General features: G+C 41.4%; 1 protein-coding gene across 1 annotated transcript; it reads left to right on the top strand.

The window, feature by feature from the left end:
• Positions 1-11,245: 11,245 nt before the first annotated feature.
• Positions 11,246-12,855, top strand: LOC123927456 (voltage-dependent anion-selective channel protein 1-like). The gene has a single exon (XM_045982040.1). It carries the CDS (start codon positions 11,306-11,308, stop codon positions 12,155-12,157), a length of 852 nt encoding a protein of 283 aa, XP_045837996.1. The 5' UTR covers positions 11,246-11,305; the 3' UTR covers positions 12,158-12,855.
• Positions 12,856-16,322: the final 3,467 nt, after the last annotated feature.

The raw sequence follows: 16,322 nt of genomic DNA, 5'->3' as shown, positions 1-16,322 counted from the left end.
TAATATTGAATAAAAGTGATGAGAGCAAACTTCCTTGTTTTATTCTTGATCTTGGGGGGAAAGTGTAAGGGCCTACTTAGCCAGAGTGACTCCATCTTGGTAAAACAGCATTTTGTTGTTTGTGCAGTAAACTTAACTTGACCCTGCTCCCCCCCCCCCCCCCCCCCCCCCCCCCCCCCCGCCCCAAGGAACTTACTTAGATACAAGTCTGGGAAACCAGTAAAATATGGTTAACCAGTCCCTGATAAACAGAGCCCAAATACAAGGACGAGTCAGGTCAGGTGGAGATAACAGAGCCCAGAATGCAAGGATGAGTCAGGCCAGGTGGAAAAATCCAATCAGTAAAGCACACATACTATCTCCCTAACCACCAAAGAATGTAAACCCCGCCTTTTGGCACCAAGCTTGGGTGCCAGTTCTGACCAAAGTGATAGGCTAGTTCAAACAGCTACTATAAGGTAAATTGTAATTCAGTTGGCCACCCGTGTGTGACCTAGCATGACTATGCGACTGTCTCTGTGTGTTACAATCTCATTGTAGGCTCAACCACATGGCCTTTGCTCTATAAAAGCTAGTCTGTGAGGCTGGAGGGTGGGGGGTCACTCTCTCTGTAAGAGACGGCCCTAGCAGGTTGGTTTGATTCTCGGTGCTGGCGCAAAATAAAGCTTTGCTTGACCTTCATTTTGTATCAACCCCGCTTCTTTGATCATGGACCCCATCAGAAAGCATTCAGTCTTTCACCATGAGTATGATGTCAGCTGTCGGTTTTTCATAAGTGCTTTTTACCAAATTGAGGAAATCCCCTTCTATTCCTAGGTTGTTGAGTATTTTTATCATGAAAGGGTGTTGAGTTTATCCAATGCCTTTTCTTTGTCATTTCTTTGACATGATCATGTGCTTTTCATCTTTTAGTCTCTTAATATGTTGTATTACACTGATTGATTTAGTAGGCTAAATCAGCCTTACATTCTTGGGATAAATTTTATTTGCTCACAGTATATAATCCTTCATATATATTGCTATATTTGGTTTCTAGTATTTGTTGAGCATTTTTGCATTTATATTCATAGGAGATATTGGTCTGTTTTCTTTTCTTGTGGTATCTTTGGTTTTGATATCAAGGTAATACTGACTTCATAGAATGAGTTGGAAAGTGTGCTTTATGTCTTCATAAGCTTGTTCAATAGATTGGTTGAAAAGAGTTTTTCTTTAGAACATGGGCTAACTAGCAAACATGTAAAAGAGCAGATAATAAATATTTTGGATTTTAGGGGCCACACATAGTCTCTGGCACATATTCTTCTTTGCTTTTGTTTTGTTTTTGTTTATAACACTGTTTAAAAATTTAAAAGTGGTTCTTAGTTCAGGGGTCACAGATGAACTGGCTGTAACCTGGATTTGGCCCACAGGCCATTGCCAGTGAACCTCTGTTTTAACATTTCAAAGGCATTCCTCTATCCTCTTTCAGTCTCTTTCCTTCTCCTTTTATGTCATCTTTTTCTGTGGTTTGCTTTTTCTCTGAAAGCATTTATATTCTATTTATCTCTGATTTATGGAAGTTTCTCAAGTATGTATTCTAATGTAGGTCTTTTTTCTTTATCATACTAAGGAAATTGTCAACTTTCAAATTGAAATTGAAAACTTTCAAACTGGAAATATATATTCCTTTAGTTCTGGAAAAAATTTTTAGTATTATTTCTTTGCTAATTTCTTTCCCATTTTGATGTTCTCTCCTTGCTGAACTCCTGTTATTCATGAATTGATCTTCTAGTTTTTTAAATGTTTCTCTATTGTCCCTCCCTCCCCCTTTTATTCTGACTCATAGGAGATCTCCTCAACCTAATTTTTCAAAAATTTTTTTGAATTTTGAAATTTCTGGCATATATATATATGTGTGTATGTGTATGTATATATATATTTAATATATCTATCTATCTATCTATCTATCTATCTATTCCCAAGAACTTTTTCTTATTCTCTGAATGGTCTCTTTTATGGAATCCTGCCTTTGCTTCATGAATGTAATATAATATATTATAATATAAAATATTATATATGATACAATTATATAATGACATATCATGTAATATAATAAATTATATATAATATAAAGTAATATAGCCTCCTACATCTCTACTTTAAAAAATGTTTTAAGTGTTCTTTTGTTTTTTTCATTGTGTTCTTCCTTATCTTTTTTCCTCTGTGTTTTTCCTTTGAGAAAAGTGAGACTTGTCTAGATGTTTTCCTCCTGTTTGTGAATCCTTGACAAGCCATTTGAATTTAAGAGTGAGAGACTTAAAATCTGATTAGAAACTCAGCTAGGCTTGTTAACTAGTGTGCTTCAATGGTGATTAAACAGGGATCTTGCCTTTTTGTGAGGAAGGAGAAGAAGATCAAATATAAATTTCTCTTTTTTTCTCTTTTCCACCACAAACAATTCTTTGATCTTTTGCCTGGGGGTGGGAACTAGGTGTAGGATTGTCTGCCAATGTTCTAGGAGCCCAGTGGGGAAGAGGAGGACAAAGCAGGCAGGAGACTCATATTTTGGTATATGATCTTTGACTAAATTCCCCTTTACTCACCCTTGGCTCATCTATGTCGGTATTCCTGAGTATAGAGCCCCACTTGTTCAGTCTCTTAGGAGAATAAACCTCCATCATTTGCTAGAGTGGGATTGAGGTAGGTACATAGAAACAGACTAGAGGATTGGATCTGGGGAAACTAAATACTTCTTATAATGACTTTCAACCAATCCTCCTATTTCAGCCCCCTCCCCCTACAACTCCCACTTCAGAAACTCCAGATGCCTCCAATACTAAAACCTTTACAAGGCTCTGGGGTGCTAATTGGCTTCCTCTTAATGGCTTTCCTAAGGTTCAGTTTTTCTGGTCTGCCAAATCAGTAATCATTTGCACACAAACTTTTCAAGTTCTAAAAAATTTTTAAACATATATTTTAAAATTTTTAACTCTTATCCTCTTTGAACTTGAGGGTTTATGACTTTAAACTGTTCTGCCCTAACTTTAGTCAGATATTGGAAGGAAGCTCAGGTAAGTGTGTATAATCAATCAGTCCTGTTTTAAAGGAATTTGTTACCTCCTTTTTAAAAAAGATGATTCCACATCCTTTGGAAGTCTGCTCACTGAGATGCAGTCAGTTACCTACCCCCCATCCTATGGGACTCCCAGTGTCAGTTCCTACAGTCTCTGGACTCCCAACAAAGTAATTCTCAAAGATCCATCAAAGATCTCATCTCAAAAACTGAGAAAAAGAGAAGTGAAATAAACCCAAAACAAGCAGGACAAATGAAATAATAAAGATAACAGTAGAAATTATTAAAATTAAAAACTGTAAAACAATAGAGAAAATCAATGAGCTGGTTCTTTGCTGGCTCTTTGAAAAGAACAGTAAAACTTACAAACTTCTAGCTAGACTGACAAGAAAAGAGAGAAGACACAAATGATCAATATCAAGAATGAAACAGAAGATAACCCTGGAAATGCTGCAGACATCAAAAGGATAAGAAGGGAATGCTGCAAATGACTCTGTACACATACATTTGACAACTTAGATAAAACAGACCACTTTCTGGAAAACACAAACTACCATCACTTACCTAATATGAAATAGATAATTGGAATAACTCTGTGTTAAAGAAGTTGAATTCATAATTAAAACACTCTTCCAAAAAAAATCTCCAGGCCCCATATCCTGGCTGATTTTTGTGTTATTGTTCTATCAGTTGTTGAGAGAGAGAAATGTTAACATCTTCAACTATAATTACATTTTGCTCCTCAGTTCTATCAAGTTTTGCTTTACATATTCTGCAGCTCTGTTGTTTGGTGTGCACACATTTAGAATTGCTGTGTCTCCTTGATGGACTGAACTCTTGTCATTAGGTAAAGTCCCTCAATTTTATCTGATATTAATACAGCCATATCTGCTTTCCTATGATTAATGTTTCCATGATATATCCTTTCCCATCCTTTTAACTTCAACTTTACTATGTTGTTAAATTTGCAATGAATTTCTTGTAGGTAGCATATAGTTGGTCATGGGTTTTTTGTAATTTTAAAAAATTTCCTTAAGCAATCTCTAAACACCATGTGGAGCTTAAACTTACAAACCCAAGATCAAGAGTTGCATGCTCTACCAGCTGAGCCAACCAGACACCCCTGGTCATGTTTTTTAATCTACTTTGCCAATCTCTGTCTTTTAATTGGTATATTTGACCATTTACATTAAATGTAATTATTGATATGGAAGGGTTTAAACCTGAAGTTTTATTTCCATTTTCTGTGTGGTCTCTGTTTTTATTTCTTTGTATTCTTTTTCCTGACTTCCTGTGTACTACTCAAACACTTCTTAGAATGCCCTTTTGATTTAGTAATGGTGTTTTTGAGTGTATCCCTTTGCATAATATCTTCAGTGATTGCTCTAGGCCTTGCATGATATACAATAACTTATCACAGTCTATTGGTGTCATCGTATTATCAGAGTATAGTAGAGAAAGCTTTCTATATTTCATGTCCCTTTACCCTCCCTATTTGCAATATAATTTTCTTATATTTCCTCTAAAAACATTTAGAACCACATCAGACTATGATATAATTTTCCCAGCTGTCAAATATAATAGAAAACTCAAGAAGGAAAGCTTATTTTATTTACTTATATTTTTACTCTTTCTATTGTTCTTTTTCCTTCCTGATATTCCAAGATTCTTTCTTTCATAATTTCCTTCCTGTTTCAAAAATGTCCTTTAGCCATTCTCTTAGGGTAGACCCACTAGGGACAAATTCTCTTGTTTTTCTTCATCTGAGAATATCTCAACTTCCCTTCATTCTTGGCAAATATTTTCACTGTCTATAAGATCCTAAGGTTGGCAGTTCTTTTCTTTCACTTCTTGAAAAATATTATGTCAATTTACTCTGGCCTATATAGCTTCTGATGAGGAATCCACTCTCATTCAAATTATTTTTCTCCTATAGGCAGTACCATTTTTCTCTGAACTGTATCTAGATTTTTCTTGTCTTTAGTTTTCAGAAGCTTAATTGTGATGTGTTTGGGTATGGAAATGCATGTATATTTTTGGCTTGCCTTGTTTGTGGTTCTCTCTGATTCTTGAATCTGTAGATTTATATCTTTTGTCAAATTTGGGGAGTTTTCAGCCATCAATTCCTCCAGTACTTTTTCAGCCCCACCCTTTTTTTCCTTCTTCTGGGACTCTGATTACACGGATACTAGAGCCTTTGTTACAGTCCCACATATTCTTGAGGTTCTGTTAAGTTGTTTTCAATCTATTTCCCCCAGTTATTTAAATTTGGTAATTTCTATTGTTGTATCTTCAAGTACACTGACTCTTTTTTCTGTCTCCTTCATTTTGTTGTTGAACCCATCCACTGAGCTTTTTGAGTCCTATATTATGTTATAAAATTTCCACTTGGCTCTCCTTTATACCTTCTATTTCTTTGCTGAGACTTCTCCTCACTTGTTTTAACTGTGTCCATAATTGCTTGTTGAAGCATCTTATCATGGGTGCTTTCAAATATTTGTCAGATAATTGTAACATCTTTGTCATCTTGGTTTTGGCATCTATTGATTGTCTTTTTATTTTCATTTAGTTTGAGATCTTCCTGTTCTTGATGTGACAAATGATTTATTGAAACCTGGATACTTTTTTTTTATTATGTTATGAGACTCCACATCTTATTTAAACCTTCTATTTTATCTGGCTTTCTCAAAGCTCTGGCAGGGGAATGGGGTTGTATGGGGTAACCACCTTGTTATTGCAAGGTGAGGGTAGAAGTCTGGTTTCCCACTCAGCCGCTGTTGACAGCTAAGGGTGGAAGATTCCTCATTACTACTGGTCAGGGGTGGGAATTCCACTTTCACATGTGGGCTCTGATGTGGAGAACAAAGCAAAGGAAATGTAGATAAATTTAATTTCTGTACAACTTGCAGCCCATTGACAAGTACTTGAGACGGGCAGTGACCTTCCTCAAGAAACTCACATCTACCTTATTGTTAATGCTTTGCTAGAGGCAAAAAGCAACCTTAGCCTGACATTAACCAGACCTCCAGGATTCTGCAAGTCTTCTTTAATATATAAAAATCCCTTTGGAAACTTCCTGTATCTCTACCCCTCCCAAGATATATGTTAGCAATCATACTTCAAACATATGGCCCACTGATATACATCTGAAGGGTTTCATGACTAATGTTTTACTAGACAGTAGTAAATAACCTTATCTTAACAGCAACCAGCCTCTCAAGGTCTTGGAAGCCTTAGAGACTTATGCTGTCCCTAACCTCCACCCACTTAGAAGTATATAATCAATCGCTCCTCACAATCCCAGTGCAGCTCTTTCTGCCCATGGGTCCTGTCCCCATACTTTAATAAAAGTGCCTTTTTGCACCAAAAATATCTGAAGAATTCTTTCTTGACCATTGGTTCTTGGACCCCACATTACATCAGTCTCCACAGGTGCAGTGGTGAGATTTTGTTACCACTCACTGGTGGTAAATTTCCGCTAGTTCTCCAACACCATTCCAGCGTACAGGGAAAGGGAATGTCATTACGACTGGGTGGAGGTGGCAGTCCAGGCTTCCCATGGGATTTCCACTAACACTAAGGTGGGTGGTATCTTATTACCAGCCGTTAGGGAGGAAAGTCCCATCTCCCTACCCGGCCTTCTCTGACAACCTCCTGAACCTCATTTTATATAGACACTTCATTATAGTTTTGTGAGGGTGGGAGTTTCAGCTTCCCATTTAATCTTCGCTGGTATGAGTAGGAATGGGACCATGGTTTTCTCTGTGGGGATTAGCTGGAGTGCACCAGTTATTGTCTTAAAATTTTCTGTATTGCTAGACTTGCCTTTCCCTGGCCCTTCAACTGAACTAGGCTTTTGCTAAGGCGTTTTGTTGTTGTTGTTTGTTTGTTTGTTGTTTTTTAATGTGCCTATTGGTTTTTCCAGGCTGCTGGCTTCTTCTGAGTCTGGGATGAATGAATGAGGCAAAAAGAAAACCCAAGGACCTCACTACCTTGTCATTGTACTGACAATGTCCTGAGGTCCCTGGCCGATTCTTAGCCTTTAGCTTTCCCCCTCTCGGAGTTTTCTTAGGTTTGTGTTATATGTAATGTTCAGCATTTTTTTAAAAAGATTTTATTTATTTATTTGACAGACAAAGATCACAAGTAAGCAGAGAGGCAGGCAGGGCGGGGTGGGGGAAGCAGGTTCCCTGCTGAGCCCGGAGCCCGACGCGGGGCTCAATCCCAAGACCCTGAGATCATGACATGAGCTGAAGGCAGAGGCTTTAACCACTGAGCCACCCAGGTGCCACAACTTTCAGCATTTTCAGATATATTTAGCAGAAAGAACAGGGGAAAATATGTCTGTTCCAGCATCTCAGAAGCAGAAGTCCCCAATACATTTTATTTTCCATTTCATAAGTGAGGAAACAGACTTATTTATGTGTGTCCAAAATCGCAAAATTCGGAGCAGAACACAGACTAAAGTTACCAGGTAGCTTCACCTCCTACCCAAGAATCTGTAAGTGCCAGCAGTGGGGGCCCCAGTCATCCACAGGGATCCCAAATCACACAGGAGGTAAAGAGCAGGACTGAATATAATCTCACATTTGTGTTTCTCCATAGCTGGTACTCTTCTCTTGTGCCACACAGGACTATGTGGCCTGGGTCCAAATATCAGAATGGTGGTCACATGAGATAAGGATTAGACTTGCAGAGCTGTCCAATCAGAGGGTAGAAACCATCCATCAGCGATGTTATCACGCAGGGTCTCAGAGGAGATGGTCCATGGACCACCTGCATAAGAATGTTCAACGTGTCTGTTAGAAATGCAGATACTGAGGTGATTTTGTGTGTGTGTGCGTGCCCCTGTAAGTTAATCACTGATAATAGAGAAAAAAAGGGAGAATTCCGGGATCTCTTAGAGCTCTTCAAACTGAGACTCTATGATTCTCCTGAGGAAATCGCCCCAATCATCCTGTATGAGTGACTGCCCATGCTGCTCTTTCAATTTCTGCTGAAACTAGCCTGGTGAGCAAGGCCAACCCAGTCCTTGTTAACAGGAACATTCCATGAGCCTCGGGCATCAGGGAGCTTCCTCCAGGGAAAGGAAGACTGGGGGAAGAGGGAGGGACCTAGTTAGAGGTGGCAGACAGTAGAAGACTAATGGGATTAATACTTGAGATTCATTAGCCAAGGATTCTGGAATCTTGCCAGCCCTGTCTAGCAAATGGCCCAAACTGCCCCCTTAATAGCATTAAGTGAAATTACAAAGCAGAGACACCGGCTGATCAATCTCCTTGGGGTTTTTCTGCAGACAGTGGTGCAGTGAGGTGGGGATGATCCCTCACCGGGGCTGCCACTGTTTCTCTGCCAGTGGCTGCAGAACTTGGTCCACGTCATCGGTCTTCCCCTCTCCTGGTGGGAGGAACAGAGCCAAACAAGCAGGTCTGGATCATGGTCCAAGCTTATTCTTTATTCCACCCCACTCCACTCCACCCCATAGCACAAAGCCACTCACCCCTCTGAGGGAGCCAGGTAGAGGCAGAAGGCTCTGTCTAAGACACTTCCGTGGCCACAAAATTTGGGTTGAAGCAGTGTCCTGGGAAGAGAGGCCACTGTGGAATGGTGCCAGGAGGGGCTTTCTTTATCTCCACATAGCCTGATCCTAGGTTCTTTGAGCATCCCAGAGGCTTCAGATTCAGAAGAGGGGGTCCTTGTTCACTGGGTACCACTTCTTCCAAGGAGGACATCTCTGGGGCAGGGAACTTACTCTGAAGCCCATTTAGGGCTTAGGGACTTAGAGGTTTGGAGACATCAGTTACTTCCCATCACTTTTAGCATGGGAATCATACAGCTCTTGACTCGGCCTGACGGAAAGTTCTTGAAATCTCTAGTAGCGGCCTGCTGCCTTGTCAGACCACCTGCTCACATTCTCCACTGCCTTGGCCTAGCTGATGGGGTTCAATGGTGATCCATCATCTTGTTCTCCTCATGACAAGCCTTGATCACCCACATCCCTCTTTTCTTCTAGGAAGAGGAAAGATAACTAAGCCGTGTCAGGGAGTGAGAGCAGACGGTTAAGCAGTGGAGGCTCCTGGAGAGGGGCTGAGCCCCCAAGGGGACCAGGGCTGGTGTGCCAGATGGAGAGCAACTCCGCTTTCGGGATGCTTCTGTGTTGGCAACAACCATCAAATCTGCCTGCCTGAATCTCATTGGCCAGGCCTTGTCTCCTGCCAAGAACAGAGTCTTTGCCCCTCACTGAGACCAATCAGCTGCACAGTCAGGAGCAGAGTAAGCCGAAAGCAATTTCTTCATGACATTTACAAGAGAGGGTGGGATTTAGCACATATTGTGCATTTCTCTGGGGTCCCTAAGGATACGGTGGCATCCAAACCTATAGCCAGCCAGCACCATAGGGGGTGCACACACGTGCACACCTGCGCGTGTGTGTGCGTGGACCCTGCTGAGGCTGTCCACAAACAGTTTTGTATGTAAGAGTAAGCACAGGTGTTTCCAGATACCCAGTGAATAATCTTGTCTATACTACATCAAAATGGGAGATCAATTCTGGTGATTACCCTATTTCCTCGATTCTAATATGCCATTGATTATAAGATGCACCCTTGATTTAATAGCTGCTTCAGAAAAGAAAGAAACTCTACAATAAACATGCACATCTATTTTAAGACACATCTCTATTTCAGAAGTGTTCAAACGTGTGTAGGGGAAGCAGGGAAAAGAGAATTCTCTTCAATTAAGAGAAAATGGTAACGGGGAGATAGTCAAACAAATTGCCTGATTGAATTCATCAGTAAATGCAGTCAGTATGATTTACTGGTCTGTACTGTGAGAGAGAACCTTGTTGGGTGAGGGATTTTTGTGTGTTGGGGGAGGGAGGGCACCCTAGCCTATGACCTAATAGCCTTGAGTTCAATTATCATGCCCCGTTCTTTGCCAGTTCTCAAAGAGCCCCTTCCAAAGAGTAACTCCTCGTATTTACTGTCCTGACAGGCATCTGGGTCTAAGTAGGTGATTCCCAGAATTAAAGACAAGAAGATAGCCTATCTCTTTCATCTGGCATTGTCTTCTGAGCTCAGTTCCTCCCCTCCGTTCCTCAGGGATTCAGATCTCCTATGGTGTCCCCATCCTCAAAGGCCCACACCTCAGGACTGTCTCCAAAAGGGCTGGGCATTCTCTTCCCAAATACCATTCCAGGTGAGGACTGAGTGAGGTGATTACCATTTGCCTCCAGTCTGTCTCTCCCACCTTCTCTCCCAATACACTCCAAAATCTACTGCCAAACTGTTACTCTCTCTCTATCACTCCAGGCTTCCTCCTGACAACAGCTTTTATAGATGCTGTTCTCCTAGCCTGAAGGGTCTTGGGTGCCCCTGGTCAACAGGGTGGTAAGGTTGGACTTGATCCACATACTTGATTATGAGGTAGCCCTAACAACAAGCCAGCAGGATATCACGAAGGTCTGAGGTCTGAGGTTGGAAGTGGTGGGGGAAAAGCATCTTTGAGACAATGAAAATCAGAAAATGTTGACCCACACTAGAGAGGGGAAGGAACTGGTGAGGGGCTGAGCAAACAAGGCAGACAGAGAGGTCCAGGGAAAAGATAGTCAATAAAAGGGGCGCCTGGGTGGCTCAGTGGGTTAAAGCCTCTGCCTTCAGCTTAGGTCATGATCCCAGTGTCCTGGGATCGAGCCCCGCATCAGGCTCTCTGCTTGGCAGGGAGCCTGCTTCCTCCTCTCTCTCTCTCTCTGCCTGCCTCTCTCCCTACTTGTGATCTCTATCTGTCAAATAAATAAATAAAATCTTAAAAAAAAAAAAGATAGTCAATAAAAAGACTTAAGAGGGAAAGTCTTTACAAAGGTTCTAGAGAAAATATCCTGCTATGAAGAAGGCAGGAACATTTTCAGGGGTCCTGATAACTCTCCCCTAGATCTGTAAGTCTCCTTTCATCTGGGTTTTCAGCCTTTCATTCAATGGTTCTCAACCTGGGGACTAGGGTACTGCCCAGCCCAGGGATGCTTGGAAGTGTCTGGGGGAGTTTGATTGTCACAATATCTGGAAATCTACTGTCATTTAATGGGAGGGGACAGGGATGCTGAGAATTCTGAAGTTTTTGGAATAGGCTTGCACGTGAAAGATTTACCTATTCAAACAACCAAGACACTCGGATTAAGAAACTTTAATCTCGGTTCCTCTCACTGCAGCCCCCGCGGTAGCAGCCGCTGAGCCTGCCGCCGCCGCCGCTGAGCAGAAGATGGCCGTGCCTCCCACGTATGCTGATCTTGGCAAATCTGCCAGGGATGTCTTCACCAAGGGTTATGGATTTGGCTTAATAAAACTGGACTTGAAAACAAAATCTGAGAATGGACTGGAATTTACAAGCTCAGGTTCAGCCAACACTGAGACCACCAAAGTGATGGGCAGTCTGGAAACCAAGTACAGGTGGACCGAATATGGTCTGACGTTTACAGAGAAATGGAACACTGACAACACGCTAGGCACAGAGATCACTGTGGAAGATCAGCTTGCACGTGGACTGAAGCTGACCTTTGATTCATCCTTCTCACCAAACACAGGGAAAAAAAATGCAAAAATCAAGACAGGGTATAAGCGGGAGCACATCAACCTGGGCTGTGATGTGGATTTCGACATTGCTGGTCCTTCAGTTCGGGGTGCTGTGGTGCTGGGCTATGAAGGCTGGCTGGCTGGCTACCAGATGAATTTTGAGACTGCGAAGTCTCGAGTGGCCCAGAGCAACTTCGCGGTTGGCTACAAGACTGACGAATTCCAGCTCCACACTAACGTAAACGATGGGACAGAATTTGGTGGCTCCATTTATCAGAAGGTGAATAAGAAGTTAGAGACCGCTGTCAATCTGGCCTGGACAGCAGGAAATAGTAACACTCGCTTTGGAATAGCGGCCAAGTATCAGATCGACCCTGATGCCTGCTTCTCGGCTAAAGTGAACAACTCCAGCCTGATAGGTTTAGGATACACTCAGACCCTAAAGCCAGGTATCAAACTGACGCTATCAGCTCTGCTGGATGGCAAGAATGTCAATGCTGGCGGCCACAAGCTTGGTCTAGGACTGGAATTTCAGGCATAAATGAATACTGTACAATCGTTTAATTTTAAACTATTTTGAGCATAGCTACCTTCAGAATTTAGTGTACCTTTTAATGTTGTATGTCTGGGATGCAAGTATTGCTAAATATCATGTTAGACCTCCAGGTTAAAGATGATTCAGCTTTAAGGTGTTACCCTTTCAGAGGTACAGAAGAAACCCAGTTCCAGGAAAAGTCCTTTGAGCTGCAGACTTGGAGGAGCTTGGGGCCCCCTCTAGAGAGTTCAGGTTTCTTTTTTATCTAGAAATGGCTGCAAATGGAAGCTGATAATTTGTAGGCACTTTGTTCATTGGTATTGAGTACATGAATGAAATTATGACTTCTTGAGAACTGAACTGGGTTTCCTGTCTGAAGGAAGGAGAGACTCATGGGTGGTAATGTACACACTCATCTGAAAGAGACTTTTTTAGACAGATTTTCCTGACCTGTTTCCACTCCAGTCCATCACCTCTTTTACACCAAAAGTAGTCTGCAGGGTGTGGTAGCTGTTTCTTTTGTGCCATTTTGAGGGTGGAGAAGTTGGATGTGATGAAGCCAATAATTCAGGACTTAATTCCCTCTCATGTTGTGGTTTTCTGCCCTTGCACCAGAGTATGAAATAGCTTCTAAGAGTCCCAGCTCTGAGCTAGGAAGAGTCTCTGTAATCGCATTGTGACAACACTCAGAATCGAAATTGGACTTGTTATATTTTCGCCACTCAGTTTATTTTTTAGCCGTTTAATGGCTTCCATTTTGTGTGGAATTAGATCCTCCCCTTCAAATGCTGTAATTAACATCACTTAAAGTAAAACTTGAATAAAATATTGAAACCTCAAAAAAAAAAAAAAAAAAAAAAAAAGAAACTTTAATCTCTGCACTATCTCACCTGGTCTGTAGGGGTGCTCTTTCTCCTCATTGGGCTGGCCTAAATTTGCCCTGATTGCCTGCAGTCCCCTGTCAGACAGAGTGATTCGGAATTTTCCAATGGCATTTTCTTTTTTTTTTTTTTTTTAAAGGGGAGACTGAGGACAGACTATCTTTTTTTTTTTTTTTTTTAAGATTTATTTATTTGACAGATAGAGATTACAAGTAGGCAGAGAGGCAGGCAGAGAGAGAGAGAGGAGGAAGCAGGCTCCCCGCTAAGCAGAGAGCCCGATGCGGGGCTCGATCCCAGGACCCTGGGATCATGACCTGAGCTGAAGGCAGAGGCTTTAACCCGCTGAGCCACCCAGGCGCCCCATCCAATGGCATTTTCTTAAGAAACTAAGAGAAGACAGATGGCAAATTATCAAAGAAAGCAACAAAGCATAAAAACAGATGAGCATCAACAGACTTCACAACCTAAGGAAGAGCAAATCTATTTAGTTTAGTCACAGAAGCACTTTTTTAAAAAAAAATTCACATTTTTTTCTTACTGAAATAATTTTCTAGGTACAGAGGCCTCATTTCTCTCTTTCCTCTAAGGACGCCACAGCCATTCATGATTCAGGCTGGTCCTGGTCCTATGAAAGCTTTTCAGAGGCCAGCACGTGGTGATGCATCGTCTGGACCTCTCTCTGGACCCTGGACCTCTCTCTGGATTTTATTTATTTATTTGAGAGAGAGAGCATGAAAGGCGAGAAGTCAGAGGGAGAAGCAGACTCCCTGTGGAGCCGGGAGCCTAATCGATCCAGGGACTCCAGGATTGTGACCTGAGCCAAATGCAGTTGCTTAATGAACTGAGCCACCCAGGCGCCCCTTCTGGGCTCTTCTTAATCTCTGGTTCCATACACTAGGCCCATGCATCAGGTCTGTCTGAATAAGGTATGATCTTCTCATTTGCCTTTTAGTGTAAGGATAAGATAATGCTAATAGCCATAATGGAATACTCATAAACTCCCACGACTTAATACAATAAAAGTTTGTTTTTCAATCACTTCAAGTCTAAAACAAGTGTTCCTGATTTGTAGCAATTCTCCTCCAAGTGGTGATTCTGGATTTAGGCTCGTTCCATCTGACGGTTCCTCCATCTTTGATATGTGGTTTCTAAGGCTGCCATCTTGTCTATATCAACCCTGAAGAAGAGCAAGGAACATGGAGGATTGCATGTGGTGGTTTTTATGGACCAGACCTGGAATCACCACACATTACTTCTGGTCATATTCTCCTGGCAGGAACACAGACACATGACCTTACCGGGCTCCAAGAGAGACTGGGAACTGTAGTCTAGCTGTGTATCGAGGAAGACAAAAGATTGGATTTGATCATCAACCAAGAGTATCTGCCCTAATCCCCCCATGTATAGGATTTTAGAGTCCCACTGTCATTTTTCACTACCGTTTTTGGCTGGTATACAGCATTTCCTGGTTAAGAATAAATGACTGATTTTTCTTTCTTTTTTTTTTCAAGATTTTATTTATTTATTTGACAGAGATCACATGTAGGCAGAGAGGCAGGCAGAGAGAGAGGGGGAAGCAGGCTCCCCGCTAAGCAGAGAGCCCGATGCGGGGCTCGATCCCAGGACCCTGGGATCATGACCTGAGCCGAAGGCAGAGGCTTTAACCCACTGAGCCACCCAGGCGCTCCATGGCTGATTTTTCAAAAAGTGAAAGACAGCATTACTATATGACCCTCCGATTCTACTCCTTGGTGTAGACCAAAGCGTTTAAAACAGTTCTCCAAAAAGTACTTACACATGTATATTATAGCAGTACTATTCACAGGAGCCAAAAAGTAGAAAAAAAATCAAACATCCATTGATGGAATGAATGACTAAACAAAGTGTGCTGTATACATACAATGGGGTATTAGCCATAAAAAGGAACGAAGTATTTATATACCATTACAGTGTGGGTGGGCTTCAAACCCTTATGTTAAGTGAAAGAAACCAGACATAAAAGGTCACCTATTGCATGATTCCATTTCTGTGAAATGTCTCGATAGGGAAGTCTACAGAGATAGAAAGCAGATTAGCGGCTGTCAAGGTGCAGGGGGGCGGAGTAGAGAGTGACCGCTTACACGCACAGGGTCTCCTCTGGGAGTCATGAAAGTGGTTTGGAAGTAGCCAGAGGTGGTGGTTGCACAACATTCTGAGTGTACCAAATGCCACTGAATTGTTGACTTCAAAATGATTAATTTTATGTTATGTGAATTTCATCTCATTAAAAAAAATTCTTGATTCTAAAAAAAGGGAGTAAGTGGGTTGGTTTTTAAATTTTTGTTTTTATTGAAACCCATCTTTTACCCATGACTCTTTGTTAATTCTTCTGGTCTATATGACATAATTCTTCAGGTCCATATCACATTAGGTGATGTGCATCATCTTGGTCTGACTCAGAAACCTATGTCATCCCATATACCCTTTTAAGACATAGGGAAATTAACTGGCTTATTTTTCCTTAACTCCTTGTCTAGTTTTGTTTCTAATAATATAAAACACATTTCTAAGTTATAGAGTGATTCTCTGTCAGAGTTCACTTGCTGACCAGTGATGACTGGCATACACACCCTGGACTGGTTATTTTTACTTAGTTAATAGTCTCACTTCCATTCACTTCTGGAACCTTCTTAGCTTCCTTCCCACCATGCCTGTCCTCACCCACTAGCTGCTTCACCACCCCTGTCCTATGGTTTCTGTCCAGCAGCATGAGGCCTGGGCATTTTGAAGGCTTCCTAGGACCTAGTTCCCATCTTTTCTGCATGCGTGATCCTAGTCAAATATCCCTTGCAATAATAACAATTTTTAAAAAGTAATCAGATCTTGCTTATGTTTCAAATAAAATAGCACTTGCTATGTTGCTTTGTACTTTTTTTTTTAATATAGGACTTTTTGTTCCTCTAGACTGTAAGCCCTTTGGGGGTAAGAACCATGCCTTAATTGCCTCTAGATTCTTATCACTTAATGTACCACCTGGCACATAGTACCGTTCAATAACTACAAGTTAAGTGAATGAACAAAATGTAATAACATACAGATAAGAGAAAGATTGTTTTCTCATAGGAATAAACAACTTGATTGAAGCCATTCTCTTGTGAAGAGAACAGCTTTTACCTGAAATCAATGGATTGTTCATTCCCGGAGACTAGCACAAAAGAACCATTATCTAGGGCTGGCACAAATTATAAGCAGGCAGGCTCAAGGAAAGAAATAAAATGTGTTACAAATGGTAGCCTAGAACTTAGGAAACA

The sequence above is a fragment of the Meles meles genome, chromosome 17 (assembly GCF_922984935.1).
Source record: "Meles meles chromosome 17, mMelMel3.1 paternal haplotype, whole genome shotgun sequence".
NCBI classification, from domain to species: Eukaryota; Metazoa; Chordata; class Mammalia; order Carnivora; family Mustelidae; genus Meles; species Meles meles.
This window is presented reverse-complemented; position numbering and strand designations above follow the sequence as displayed.